The following is a 15,303-nucleotide window of genomic DNA, read 5'->3' as shown; positions in this document are numbered from 1 at the left end:
CAAACATACCCTTTAAACAATGTTTCTGTTCATATCATCTGGTATCCATGTCATTGGATCTATGGCCGATGATTTTTCTCCACCTAAACTTCATGGTTCAAAAGTTTATAGATTTCCTATTTCTGGTGCATAAATAGTTGTTAAATCCCTTTACTCACCCCCCAAAGTCATGTGAAAAGATGGGTGGCCTATCAGTATTTAGCAAATTAAGATTGAGCATGAAGGTAACCAAACATGTTTCCACATCCAGCTTTGGAATCAAACACAGGAACTTCATTCAAAATAGCATCCACATGCCGACACAGGAAACTGCAGACGCCAAAATCATGTCCAGTTCAGAAGGGTTTACACCTGAAAAGTCATCTGTCCATTCCCTCCAGAGATCCACCTGACCCACCGAGTTTCTCCTGCACTGTTTAGCTCAACATCCACACGTCAGTGAATTTCGTAGCTTAATCTTTTAAAATCAAATCGGTTATTGCATTTATCGGTTTATTAGATCTATAACCAAAAACTGATCCAATATTTGGCAATTTTACGTTCGCCAGAAAATAAAATGATCCCTCAATGCTCATTTGATGTTTGATTCAAATTTTTTTTTCAAATCTGTAATGAGGAATTGGACAACGGATCTGCTTGCTCCTTGGGATTGGAAATCGGTACTTTATGTTTGTCACTTTACTTTCTGCACTACTTCCATTTGTGCTTCAATAAACAGAAAATGCAAGAAAAACTCAGTAGCCTTTCCACCGATGCTGCCAAACCTCCTGAGTATTTTCTGCATTTTCTGATTTTTTTCCGATTTCCCGCATCTGGAATTTTTGGACTGTCATGTATTTCTGCTGATAGGACAGGCAATCTGACACAGAGCACAAAACAGCGCACACAATTCTTGAGTTATTTTGAACTTTAACGAAGCTGCAAAGTGTCCTGTTACTTATGGTCACTAAATTATCATTATCTTCCATATATAACTTCCCCCTATTGTTCAGAGAAAAGGATAGTAGTGTCCTTGAGAAAGTCTAATTATGTTTATGCACTGAAAGACCATTAACTAAATTAACAGGAAAGCCACTTCCTTCATTCTACTGGGTGGGACATCAGCATATCGCAACACTACCAACATTATTTCATAAGTAGGGTCATTCAGAAAATGAAAATTGTGCAAAAATTAAATCTTAACAAAAGTTGTGGTGTTGCTCATGTATCTCAGCATTGTGTCCAAGCAATTGCAATATATTTATATGAAGGAAGGAGGAACTGCAGATGCTGGTTTACAAAAAAACTGACAAAGTGCTAGAGTAACTCTTCTCTGGAGGACACATCTCTGGAGACTATGGACAGATGACATTTTGGGTCGGGACCTTTCTTCAATCAATCCGATCCGAAACGTCACCTACCCACGTTCCCTGGAGAAGTTGCCTAATTTGACATGTTATTTATAGCACTTTGTCTCTTTTTTATATTTATATTAATTTATTTCACACTACATAACCTTCAATGTGGTGGGTCAAAATTTCCACAGGGGGACTGTTCAGAAATAGATGCAATTTAAAAACGATATTATACAACATGCAATATTGTTCCACATATCTATGCTCTATAATGCAAGAACATTTAATGCCCAAGCTGTGAGTATAATTGAAGTCCAGGCAGCAAAACATTCATACATAATTTAGATTACATTCTTTTGCACTTTAGTAATTTGAGACTAGCAAATAGATTTAACAGAAGTAATAACCTTATCTGCATTAGTATTGGTTTAAATGTAAGTGTAACCTTCTAGTTTCACATGTATAACAACTAACATGTTACAAAGTACAGTTGAACGATTGATTATTCTTTCGACAATAAAGCTAAAAAAGTAATGATTCTTTGAGTTGCTTGTGGGTTCATTGATCGAGCCCTGGAATCACGAGATCCCTTCCTCTCGATCATGCTGCCTCGTCCACTGTGATCCTAAGCTTTCTTCTGATGGGAGGCTGGCTCCTGGCTCATCAGCACAATGTGGATGAGCATTGTGCAGTGCAGGGCACACAACTGAATGACAAAGAATGATTTTGATAACAAGCAAAGCCCCGCACCCATCCTCACCATCCACAATTTAAGCATTCAACATACCTTTACATTGAAACATGGAAGCTCTCAGGAATTATTAAGAAAAATTCTTGTAATTTTGTTTCACTAAAATCATTCACATACATGATGAACTGCTAAACTAATTGAATTAAATAAAATGTAAAGCAAAAGCCTGACCCTCTGCTTGCCTTGCAGCCATTTTACTCCATATAACCAACAACTGTGCAGCCAAGTACAAATCCAATTCAATTTACAAATTAACAGATGACACCATCATAGTGGGCCGGATATCAAATAATGACAAGACGGAGTATAGGAAGGAGATTGAGAATTTCGTAACCAAGTGTCAAGACAACAAACTTTCTCTCAATGTCAGCAAGGCAAAGGAGGCAATGATGGACTTCAAGAAGCGAAGCGGTACATATATCCCGGTATATATTGATGGCACCGAAGTAGAGATGGTTGAAAACTTCAAGTTCCTCAGAGTAAAGCATTTTATTGGGATGCATCACAACATGAGTTGGGAACAGCTCCATTCGCATCACAAACAATTGCAGAGAATTGTGGATGCAGCCCAGATCATCGCACAAACCAACATCCCTTCCATTGACTCCATCTGTGCTTCATGCTGCCTTAGCAAAACACCAGCATAATCAAGGACGAGTCTCATCGCAGTCACTCCCTCTTCTCCCATCAGGCAAGAGGCACAGAAATGTGAACATGCATACCTCCAGACTCGGGGACAGTTTATACCCAGCAGTTATCAGGCAAATGAACCATACTATCAATGACTGGAGAGCGGGCCTGAGCTACTATCTACCTCATTGGAGACCCTTAGACTACCTTTAATCGGACTTTATCTTGCACTAACGTTAATCTCAAACGTTTATCATGTATCTCAAAACTGTTGACGGTTTGATTGTAATCATATAGTCTTTCCGCTGACTGGTCAACAAAAAGCTTTTTACAGTACCCGGGTACACATGACAATACCTAAATTAAGTTTTAATGGGATCACTGAAAGGTACCTGACAAATTTCCCAGTCTGTGATCAGGAAAACATGTATAGGCTTGTGCTGTTCCCTTGGACTTCCTGGTGAAGACACCAGTGCAGTGGAAGAGTACCCTGAAGCACTGACAGCAGAGCCGATGCCACAGCCATTTTAGGCCCAAGCCGGTGCTAGACCGCAGGACTTTCATGTAGAACCAGAACTAAGCCCATGGCAATCTTTTTTTTTTTAATTCTCAAGGAAAAATGGTAAACAATGAAAAATAAGTTCTAATCAATTCAGAATTACCAAACAGACACTTGTAGGGATCCAATTGCTTTTAACCAAGGGCTGAAGACTGCCGTTAGATAAAACCACACTCCATGTACCAGATCTGCTGGTTACTGATTGGTGAATGGAGGGGAGGGGACAATTAATGGGAACATGAAAAGAACAGAAATTGAATTAATTTAGGATTATTGTAATTGGATCCTCGAGGGCGAACGTGAATTAAAAATAGATTTCCCTCATTCTTTGCTTGGTACTCAAGAAATACATCAACCAATGTAAATATTGAAAAAAAATATTGCTTTAACTTATAACTCAGATCATATTAAAAAAATAAAATTGGAATAGAAAATAAGACCACTAAATGAAAGCTAGAAATAGTCATATTAAAATTGATATGGGATGCATTCAAGTTGCATTTAAATCATAATAGAAAGATACTGCATGAGCAAATTCAGTAAGTGTACTACAACAGTAAATTTACATATTCTGCCAGAAATTATTTTTAAGTAATGTTTTACTTTTGCATAGTATTTATTTCATAATTGATCCAAAAACTGCCCAGTGTGTAGAAAGGAACTGCAGATGCTGATATATAACACCGATGGATGCAGAGTGCTGGAGCAACTCAGATCAGGCAGCTTCTCTGGAGAAAAAGGATGGATGACAATTCAGGTCGGGACACCTCTTCAAACTCCTTTTTCAGTCTGAAGAAGGGTCTCGCCCGACAAGAAAGGTCATCCATCCTTTTTCTCTAGAAATGCTGCCTGATCTGCTGAGTTACTAGCTCGTGTGTTATGGCTTATCCAAAACAATTCATTCTTCACATTGATATTACATTCATTGTTACGTTTATTTTGAACCAGATTTTAAAAAAATTCACTAATGCATGCTGAATTTACTGGTCAGAACAATTAAATTATGCAACAGCCAAGTCATTAATGAGGTAAAGCAAAATATTACCGCCCAAACATTCCTACAGCTCATAACTAAAATTAAAAGACTTTTTCATTGGTCTATAATTATTTAATTAAAATGTCACTTGTAAACCAGAGACAATTACAGCCATTCCCAGTTGCCCAGTAGATCAATACGAGGGAGCAAACCAAGATTACATTGTAATGGGTTGCATAAATTGAATTAATTGGAAATAATAAAATCTGTTCTGAAAAAAATTATTGGTCCATTTACAGCTTTTATGAATCAATGTATCTGATGAACATACAGTTTTGAAATTAAACTTAGTGGTATACATTTGAAATAACTCAGGAATATGCACAGTGCCCAACAGTAATGATATTCAATTCTGAAATAAAAACAGAACAGTGGAAGAACTCAAACATCTGTGGAGGCAAAAAGGTGCAAGTCGATTTTTGGGATGAGACACTGCATCAAGACTGAGACAGAAGAAAGATTGCTATATAGTGGTGTGTTTGCGTTAGGGGGGAATAGATGCTAGTAGGTAATTGGTGAAGCCAGATGGGTAGGGGATAATGGCCAAATCAAACCATGTGGGGGAGGTGATGTGTTTGAGACTTTGTTGATAGGTATGATTAGATGGGGAGGAGGTGATGGGCTTATGGAACAAGGTTGGGAGGGGGTCAGGGGGCTGAACAAAAGGACAGCACTCACTGGAAGGTGTTCCAGAGAGGGGAAGCCGAGTTGGACAGGACCACTACATCCAGGCACCACAAGGAGTTTACCATGAGGCAGAAGCTGTAACTTCTCCCTTTTCCCCATTGACACCGTCTGAACCATTCAATGGATCGAGAAAGCTTTGGGCTGGTGGGCAGACAAAGGAATGACTCTGTGTAATGGAGTACTTTGCCTTATGTCCCTTTGGCAAATAAATCTTGCCCTTAAGTCCTCAATCGTATTTTCTATGTGTTGGCCAAGAGGATGTTGGCGGAGGAAGAGGTGGGGGCTGTAGTTCCCAATGTTTCTTTTTGCTTTGATTTATTTCTGGTGACTACATTTGTGAATGTTGGGAATACAGATCAATGACATTGAAGGAGAGCAACAGAAACACCATTCAATGCCCATCAAATTACCATTTGACAAATGACAGATTAAAAAGCATCAATCGAGTCTTCGTTGCAATGATGAGGCAGAACATATCACTTACATGTGCAGCCATGCTGCTGCAGGAAATTAAGAAATTAACTATTACCCTGCTAAATACAAAAGCAGAATCATGCAGATGTTGGAAATCTAAATCGTTAACCGGAAATGCTATATAAACGAAGCAGGTCACACAAATTTATCAAGGGAGATAGAATTATGGTCCAGGTCAATGAAGTTCATCTGAACAGGTTCTCTCACAGATAGAGTCATACAGTGTGGAAACAGGCCCTTCGGCCCAACTCGCATACACTGGCCAACAATGTCCCAGCTACACTAGTCCCACTTGCTTGCGCTTGGTCCATATCTCTCCAAACCTGTCCTATCCATGCATGTGTCTAACTGTTTCTTAAACGATGGGATAGTCCCAATGTCAACTACCTCCTCTGGCAGCTTGTTCCATACACCCACTGCCCTTTGTGTGAAAAAGTAATCCATCGGTTTCCTATTAAATCTTTTCCCCCTCACCTTGAACTTATGTCCATGATCCCTAATCTGGGCAAAAGACTTTGTGCAGCTACCCGATCTATTCCTCTCATGATTTTGTATACTTCTATAAGATCTCCCCTCATTCTGCTGCGCTCCATGGAATAGAGACCCAGCCTAGTCAACCTCTCCCTATAGCTCACATCCTCTAATCCTGGAAACATCCTTGTAAATCTTTTCAGAACCCTTTCAAGCTTGACAATATCTTTCCTATAACATTGGTGCCCAGAACTGAACACAATATTCTAAATGCAGTCTCACCTACATTCTTATACAACTGCAACATGACCTCCCAACTTCTATACACAATACTCTGACTGATGAAGGCCAAAGTCCCACAAGCCTTTTTGACCATCTTATGTGCCTGCGACTCGACCTTCAAGGAATCATGCACCTGTACTCCTAGATTCCTCTGCTCTACAACACAACACAGAGGCCTACCATTTACTGTGTAGGTCCTGCCCATATTCGACGTCCTAAAATGCAATACCTCACACTTCTCTGGATTAAATTCCATCAAACATTCCTCTGCCCACCTGGCCAATCGATCCAGATTCTGCTGCAATCGTTCACAACCATCTTCACTATCTGCAAAACCACTAACTTTTGTAACATTGGCAAACTTACTTATCTTGCCCTGTATGTTCTCATCCAACTCATTGATGTAGATGACAAACAGTAACGGGCCCAACACTGAACCCTGAGGCACACCACTAGTCACAGGTATCCAGTCTGAGAAGCAACCTTCCACCATTACCCTCTGCTTCCTTCCATGGAGTCAATTTGTTAACCATTCAGCTATCTCTCTTTGGATCCCACGCAATCTAACCTTCCAGAGCAGCCAACCCTGCGGAACCTTGTCGAACGCCTTACTGAAGTCCATGTACACAACATCTACAGCTTTGCCCTCATCAACTTAAAAATAAAAATCAGCTTTGTGAGGCACAACCTCCCACGTACAAAACCATGCCGACTATCCCTAATCAGCCCTTGCCCATCCAAATGTCTGTATATCCTATCCCACAGAATACTCTCCAGTAACTTACCAACTACAGATGTTAAGCTCACCGGCCTATAGTTCCAAGCATTTTCCCTGCAGCCCTTCTTGAAAAGAGGTACAACATTTGCCACCCTCCAGTCTTCCGGCACCTCTCCTGTATTTAAGGACGACTTGCAAATTTCAACCAGGGCTTCCGCACGCAATTTCCTCTCTAGATTCCCCACAATGTCCTCGGATATATCAGATCAGGCCCTGGAGATTTGTCTATCTTCAAACACGACAGCACCGTCAGTACTTCTTCGACAGTAACCCTGACTGCTCTCAAGGCACTTCCAGTGGCTGCTCCAATTTCCTCCATCCTAATTTCTTTCTCCTCGGTAAATACGGAGGAGAAATACTCAATTTGGACCTTGCCCATTTCCTGGGGCTCCACACAGAGGTGACCGCTTTGATTCCTAAGAGGTCCTGTTCTCTCTCTCTAGTTACCCTTTTCCCCCTTATGCATTTATAAAGTCTTTTGGGGTTGTACTTAATGCTACCCCCCCAGAGCTATCTCCTGGCCCCTTTTTGCCCTTCTGATTTCCTTCTTTAGTTTACTTAGTTCCCGAAACTCCGCCAGGGATGCACTTGATCCCAGCTGCCTATACCTGTCCCATGCATCCTTCTTGTTTTTGACCAATGCCTCAATTTCCCTCGTCAGCCAAGCGTCCTTACATTTGCCTGCTTTGCCCTTCACTCTAACGGGGCCGTACACACCATGAGCTTTCTTCAGTACACTTTTAAAAACATCCCACTTGGCCGTTGTTCCTTTCGCCTATAATAACCTGCTCCAGTCAACTTGAGCGAGACCTCTCATACCCTCAAAGTTGGTCTTACTCCAGTTGAGCATTTTAACATGTGGGCTCTCTCCGTTCCTATCCATATCTATCTTCAACCTAATCGAACTGTGGTCACTGGTCCCAAAAGGCTCCTCCATACACACTTCATTAACTTGCACTTCCCAATTTCTCAACACTAGATCAGGTGTTGCCCTCTCACGTGCGAGGGCCTCCACGTACTGCTTAAGAAAACTCTCCTGAACACTTTTGAGGAATTGCACCCATCTGATTGGGGTGTAATTCCCAATTGCACCCCATAGGAAAGTTAAAATCCCCAACTACAAAAACCTTATTAGACCTGCAGCGGTCTGCAATTTCCCAGCACATTTGTTACCTAATTGGTCAGTAATACCATCAGACTCAGTTTTTATGCCAGCACCACTTGCTCCATCTCAATTGCTGACACACATTTCAAAAGATATTATCCGATTGATATTTTTATATGACCCAAATCCCAGAATAACATTTTTGTATTGATTTTAATCTCACTCTAACAGCTATTAAGAATAATTTCTCTTATAAATATAGCTGAGGCAAGTTGTCAGCAACAATCTTAATGAAAGCAGGGCACGCTTGTGTGACCTTTGATTGCTTTTATTTCATATGTTGTTCTTAAAATATCAAGAAATCGTTGGGAGCTGCCATACAAAGTTCCTAAAGGGCAGAAAATAACCAAAATAAAATTATTAAAGGTACAAAACTAAAATTACAGGAAGATCAAAAGGGAATATCTTCCCCAGATACTGGTGGCCATGGTGACCCAAGAGCACTTGGAAGAGTGTGTAGAGGAACAAAATGGAACAAATGCAGTCCATGAAAAATCTGGTAATTTTGTAAGATAAGGAAATGATGGGCACATACTTCAGTGCAGGAAGACGACTGGGTATTGCACTTTCTAAGGGTACAACTAACTTGGCATTTCGCCAGCCTTGCCTGCTAATTCTAAATTGTGCTATTTATGTCCCAAAGTGCTCCTGTCTGGTCAATATGTTGTACTCAATATTCATCTTGAGGGGTTTATACGTAATTATATTTAAAAATCATTTACCAACATATTTTGTTTTAAGAAAAACACGACTGAGAAATGATATCATTGTGCCTCTTATAAGACTTGGGATAAATACTTCATAACCCTTATTAAAGGCAACAAAATTAGTCTGAAGAAAAAGGTAATAAAGAATCTAAAAATACAGAATCATAAACAATATTATTTTGTGGATATCCCTTAGAAATTTGAGAAGGTTACCTAATTAGACCAGGGTGGATCCAGCAAATATAATTTACTTGAAATATTCAAACGATGATTAAGACTTACAGAATTAATGGAACTGAGTTGGCAGAATTGGAAATTGGCTTATGTACAAAAAAACAAGGCTGATGAGAACTGGACAGCACTCTATCTGGAATTAGCAAAACTTAATGGGATAATATTCTAAGTCCCCTGCTGTTTACATGATTAATTTATACACGCTGAAACAGGTAATTGCAACAACGGAAAAATTGCTGACGATGCCAAGTGGTATGCTCAGGGGAAATGAAGGGGGCGAGGACTGTGAAATGGGTGAAATTAAGGGAAGCAGTGGGGGGAGGGGGAACACATGGAAGTAGGACAAGGGAATGAGAACATATCTATGCAGCAATTGTCCTGGACCTCCTTTCCACGACACCATCACCATGCTCCGTCAATTCATGTGGTAAAACTACATGCAACAGCCACCCACACCTAAAGAATTTATGCACAAACATGTTTCTCTTCTCAAAAATTGACTCAGAAATGCAAGTCAACTGCATTGCCAAAGGATGGAGGAAGCAGCGTTTATCATTTGAGAGGGGGAAGCATTAAAGAAATTTGGACAAAGTGGATCTGGTTAGGGAATGACAGATGGATGTATCTTTGTATAAACTGCAAGGATAAATTAGACTTAGCCCTGTTTTTTTTTTAAAGATACTATAATTACAACTCCAAGAACTAATGTATTCAACCACGACAATAACTTTATTTAAAATAATCCAACGGGTCAGTGAATTGCATATTTGTGGATGTATTAGAAATCCTTTCATTGAAGAGAAAAAAAATAAAGTGCAGCCATTAAGAAAAATGGAGGATAGCCTCTAGCAACTCGTATAACATTAGCGGTTACTTGTCATAACTTCAGTTACCGCAGAGTTCCCAGAATTACAAGTAGAACTAAAGTCGAGAATGCTACCGTAGACTCACATAGAATACAGGATTGCAAACATATGTGAATCTACATTCTAGTGTTTCATTGAATGCACAATGTGTAAGTGAACCATTGGTCTTTTATATTTGTTAGTTACTTGTTCCCCTTGCCATCTCATGAAATTATTAGCTGAAGACCAAACTAGTGAACTTCAGCTACTGAATAGTTGTTAGACGCGATTATTGAATATACACCGTTTAACATGGATTCTAAAAAGTTTCTCCCTCAAGTAGTTAAGCCCATATCTCTCTACTCCTTTCCTATTCAAGTACCTGCTCTGTTTGTCTCTTCCAGTTCCTCTGGCAGCTCGTTCCACAGCTCTCTGAAAGAAAAGGTTGCTCCCCAGATCTCCTTTACATTTCTCAGCACACCTTCAAACTGTGCACTTTAGTTCTAAACTCTGACTATCTCCTTCATCTCAGCCCCTGATAATTTTATAAACCTGTCTTAGGTCTCCGCTCAGCTTCTTCTGCTCCAGGGGCAATAAATGCAGCCTATCCAATCTCTCCTTTTAAGTTAAGTACTCTATTCCAGGCAACATCCTGGTGAATTACTTCTGAACTCTTCATAATGTTACCGCATCCATCCTATAGAGGGATATCCAGAACTAACAATACTCTATGTGTAGCCTAACCAATGCTTTGTACAGCTAGTGCGGCCTGCCCAACACTTTGTAGAGCTTTAGGTTTTAATAAAGCTTTAGATAAGCTGCTGCACAATAAATTACTTTATAAAAGATGGCTCTTGGAGATAGGCCAAAACCTAGCTTGGCAGGGCAACGATTGTTATTAATGAGAAGTACTTTGCAAGGAAATCGATCACAAATAGAGTTCCAGAGGGATTCATGCTGGACAATTGCATTTCACAATTCATCTTTTAATTCCAAATATGTGGATAATGGCTGCAAATTCACAGATGACACCATCTATGACAGAAATAAAAACAAACTGATTTATATGCAATGGCGAAAGTGTCAACTTTTGTAAACATAATAAAATGGTGCATCATACACATGGTGCAACCCAATGCCAAGGATACAAATAGTGTATTAAAGTGAAGTGTATCAAGTAGGAATGCAAGACCAATGTTTTGCTGATTATTGAGGCAAAGGAAGCATCAGGATAATTCGACAAAAAGAAAAATCAAAGCTTGATTTTAGTTCACTTGCGTTGTTATCTGAAACAGCGCACAGTTTTTGTAATTGGAGTTTGTGACATTGAAGCAATGGAAAATTATATCCAGCTGAAAATCCCTGCCGATCAGAACCAGCATAGACCCTTTCCTGATGATTGCACTGAAATATTTGCAATGATTTGCAATGGGCCTGTGTGTAAAATAAAACAATTATATAGGAGAGGTGAAAACAGACAGCTATGGAGGTTTCTTCGTACAAAAGCCAGCTAAAGAATATGGACAATTTTTAGTAGATGAGTGCAGGTTTAGTGGAATAATTCAGTTAAATAATCTACAGAGCATATCTCCCACTGCAGTTAATATCAACGTATACAAGTCAGTTCAGACTTGGAACCATTTTTTATGGAAAAGTGATCATCTAGAATTTCCTACAACACAGTGGACGGCTTGATTGTACTCATGTCCAGTCTTTTCATTGACTGGATAGCACACAACGAAAAAGCTTTTTTGGTGTAGCTCTGTACTCATGACAATAATACACTAAACTAAATATCTGTTGCTTAAACTACGTCCCTACCCAATCTGTCCATCATCATCATCTACAATTTCAGCTGAATTGGATTATATATGTACAGGAGAATAGACTTCCGAACTGAACACTGAATTTTTCAACTTGAGATAACTTGCTCTCTTGCATTATTAGAACAGCCGGCTTTTGCCTCTTGCCATTCCAGCTCATTTTCTATTTCCCTTTTTTGGTTGTATATTCTGGCCTGCTGGGCGTGTTCCACTGGTTTACGGTCAGCAATACAATACAGACCCCAAAAAAAATCTTTATCTGATTTTAACTGCCATTTCATTGCCACGTTTAAATAGGTCTCACCCTGTCAGAGATTTTCCCTTTGTTCTACCAAACCCTTCCTTGCTACCTAAATTGAACATGTTTTCACCCTTTCCCAATTCAGATAGAGAATTCCACGCACAAACCATTAACGGATTCTCTTTCCACAGAAGCTTCCCAACCTTCTGAGTTCTTCTTGCACTTGTTTATGTTTCATTTCACAATCTACAAAGAAAAATGAATGGCTCCTCCACAGAATCAAGATATTGATTAAATTATAACAATTGTAAAGATCGTTGGGAGGTTATTTTTTTATGCCAAATATAAAAAAACATTGTAATCTCACACAGATATTTTAAGATATGTTTCTGTCACTTAGTCCAAAGTTGAAGTGATGAAAGGGCTGACTGCTCCTCCAGTATGACAAATTTTACACCAGAGTCACTGAAATATTACTTTCACAGGAACAACTGAATGACACTTCATTGTCTTTGAAGGGCTTTGAGCTGATAGGAGGTTCTGAAAGGTCCTCACGTTAAGAGCAGTCATTCTTTTGTTGCTGTCGACGATGCCAAGTTTAAATTATTTAACTTTACCATTAAAGATATTGTATCTGAATTTAAAGAGTTAATCACTTTCCCTGCGTGTTCCTTGTAGCAAACGTTAGTTAAATGTTCTCCCAATTCCATGACAATGTTTACATCAGAAGCAGAAAATGAGTAACATCTAATTTGGTTAAACAGGGCTAAGTATAATGATGTGCCATACTTAATGCAGTTAATGCTTTTCAAGTGCTCAGACTGCTGACTGTTTCATTAAAGTGTGTAACTGTAAAGAGAACATGAGCTCACCTGATACGTGTCCCATAGCCGGATGGTACACCGCAGGGGAAGCTCCCTCATCAGTAAGTTATTCATCCATCGAAAGCAAATTGCAGGTATTCAACTTCTGCTTGGTGCAAGTGTTTGTGTACTTGCTCTGCAAGGGGAAAAAAAAAAAAACTTATTTTATGGTACTCACTAAAGATCAATATAAAAATCTGTTACATGTCAAACTACATGTTAAAATGTAACTTGAAGATGAAGACGAAAACAGAATTATTCTCCAGATTTCAAAAAGAATGAGAATTTCTTCCTTTATGTTTCCATTCTTTCTCGCCTTTGTTGCAATATAGCAATGATCCACTACTACCTAGCCCAAACGAGCATTCATCAAGGAAGAGTCAAGACTGGCTGCCAACAAGCTCTTTCACCATAAAGGCATCATATCCATCTGACATTAAGCAATATACACATGCTTTATCTCTTCGATACATCACTGACTAAGGATAAAGAGCAGAAACCCAGATTAATCTTTTACTCCCAAAACCAGTAGCAATAAGCCCGATTTCATTTCCCTTCGACGATGAACTAATTCATCACAGAGCAGATCAAAGATTCAAGAAAATAATCCACTCAATTACTTCATGGGTTGCATTTTTCTGGCTTGGCATACAAACTAAATTACAATATTGTAAATGCATCTGGTGTTTTGCTGCCACAGTTTTTTTGTTCCAAAAATCTGCAGAGATCTCCTAATACTTTTAAAGTAATTCCACATCTTATTTAAAATTAATACATGCACAATATCATTGAGATGACATTAAAGGATTGTCCACGGACAACATTTTCTAAATTTGCCCCAGAGAAAATTTCTCAAACTATTATTCAAAATGATTGTTAAGTAGGAAATAGAAAAACAGGAACTGGTTCACAGCAACTAATAAGCTAATATAAATTCCCCTTAACATATACCCAGCAAGTGACGACAGGCATGTTCTAAAGATGTGTGGCCAATCATCCCTTGTCTGCAATCTTTCATACGCTGCAATTGATACAAAAAATATTAATTTCACAAGCTTAGTTTAGAAAAGGGAATCGAAATACCTTACCCACAATAGCTTCTATCAGTAAACTCAATCTAAAAAGGTTTTGCATTTGTCAGTTTTTTGGTACAAGTAACAGATTTGAGAATCTCAAGTGAATAATTGTTCATCTTTCTTTGTGATCTTTGTGCTATTAACAGAATTGGGTTGTTAATTTAAAGGATTGTCCACGGACTATAATATATGATTATACACAATGGAATTAGAATACAAATGAATGGGTAAAATGGAAGAAGATTTGATCATTAAAAAATATTAGCAAGCACTTTTGAAAGAAACGAAACCTTAATTGCCTACAATGAAGTACCTAACCAAAATGGCTTCCTCAAAATACAAATGTACAAATCATCAAGATTGCTGGCCATCATCCCTTTGTCTTCAATCTCAAATACGCTGCAATTGTTACAAATTTTTATCATGGAATTTCATTTTTTAGTTATTCTATAGAAAAGGGTACTCACTTAAAACTATCAATATAAGAGAACATCTGTCCCATATCCAGTTAACAGATTTAGGGAAGCTCCCTCATCACAGTTGTTCATCCATCTCTTTGTGCAAAAAGGTATTCAACTTCTGCTTGGTGCAAGTGTTTGTGTACTTGCTCTGCAAGGGAAAAAAAAAAAAAACTTATTTTATGGTACTCACTAAAGATCAATATAAAAATCTGTTACATGTCAAACTACATGTTAAAATGTAACTTGAAGATGAAGACGAAAACAGAATTATTCTCCAGATTTCAAAAAGAATGAGAATTTCTTCCTTTATGTTTCCATTCTTTCTCGCCTTTGTTGCAATATAGCAATGATCCACTACTACCTAGCCCAAACGAGCATTCATCAAGGAAGAGTCAAGACTGGCTGCCAACAAGCTCTTTCACCATAAAGGCATCATATCCATCTGACATTAAGCAATATACACATGCTTTATCTCTTCGATACATCACTGACTAAGGATAAAGAGCAGAAACCCAGATTAATCTTTCTCCTCCAAAACCAGTAGCAATTAAGCCCGATTTCATTTCCCTTCGACGATGAACTCATTCATCACAGAGCAGATCAAAGGATTTTCTGATCTGTGGGTTAAATACACTGGCTGCCACCATTACCCAATAATTCAAGGGAAAATAATCACTCATATACTTCATGGGTTGCATTTCTGGCTTGGCATACAAACTAAATTACAATATTACAATAAACTAAACTTCAACTCGCATAAAAATCCACTCATTGCTTAAATTGGTTTTGCATTGGTGCAGTTTTTTGGTCCAAAAATCTGCAGAGAGCTCCTAATACTTTTAATTCAACCATTAAATTCCATCATCTTATTTAAAATTAATACAAT

General features: G+C 38.7%; 1 protein-coding gene across 1 annotated transcript in view; it reads right to left on the bottom strand.

The window, feature by feature from the left end:
• Positions 1 to 15,303, bottom strand: part of tbc1d22a (TBC1 domain family, member 22a) — a 170,861-nt gene that overhangs the window by 55,669 nt on the left and 99,889 nt on the right. The window contains 2 exon segments of the mRNA XM_055653036.1: positions 12,890 to 12,966; positions 12,969 to 13,016. Coding sequence (XP_055509011.1) covers positions 12,890 to 12,966; positions 12,969 to 13,016 — 125 coding nt within the window.

The sequence above is a fragment of the Leucoraja erinacea genome, chromosome 22 (genome assembly GCF_028641065.1).
Source record: "Leucoraja erinacea ecotype New England chromosome 22, Leri_hhj_1, whole genome shotgun sequence".
NCBI classification, from domain to species: domain Eukaryota; kingdom Metazoa; phylum Chordata; class Chondrichthyes; order Rajiformes; family Rajidae; genus Leucoraja; species Leucoraja erinaceus.
This window is presented reverse-complemented; position numbering and strand designations above follow the sequence as displayed.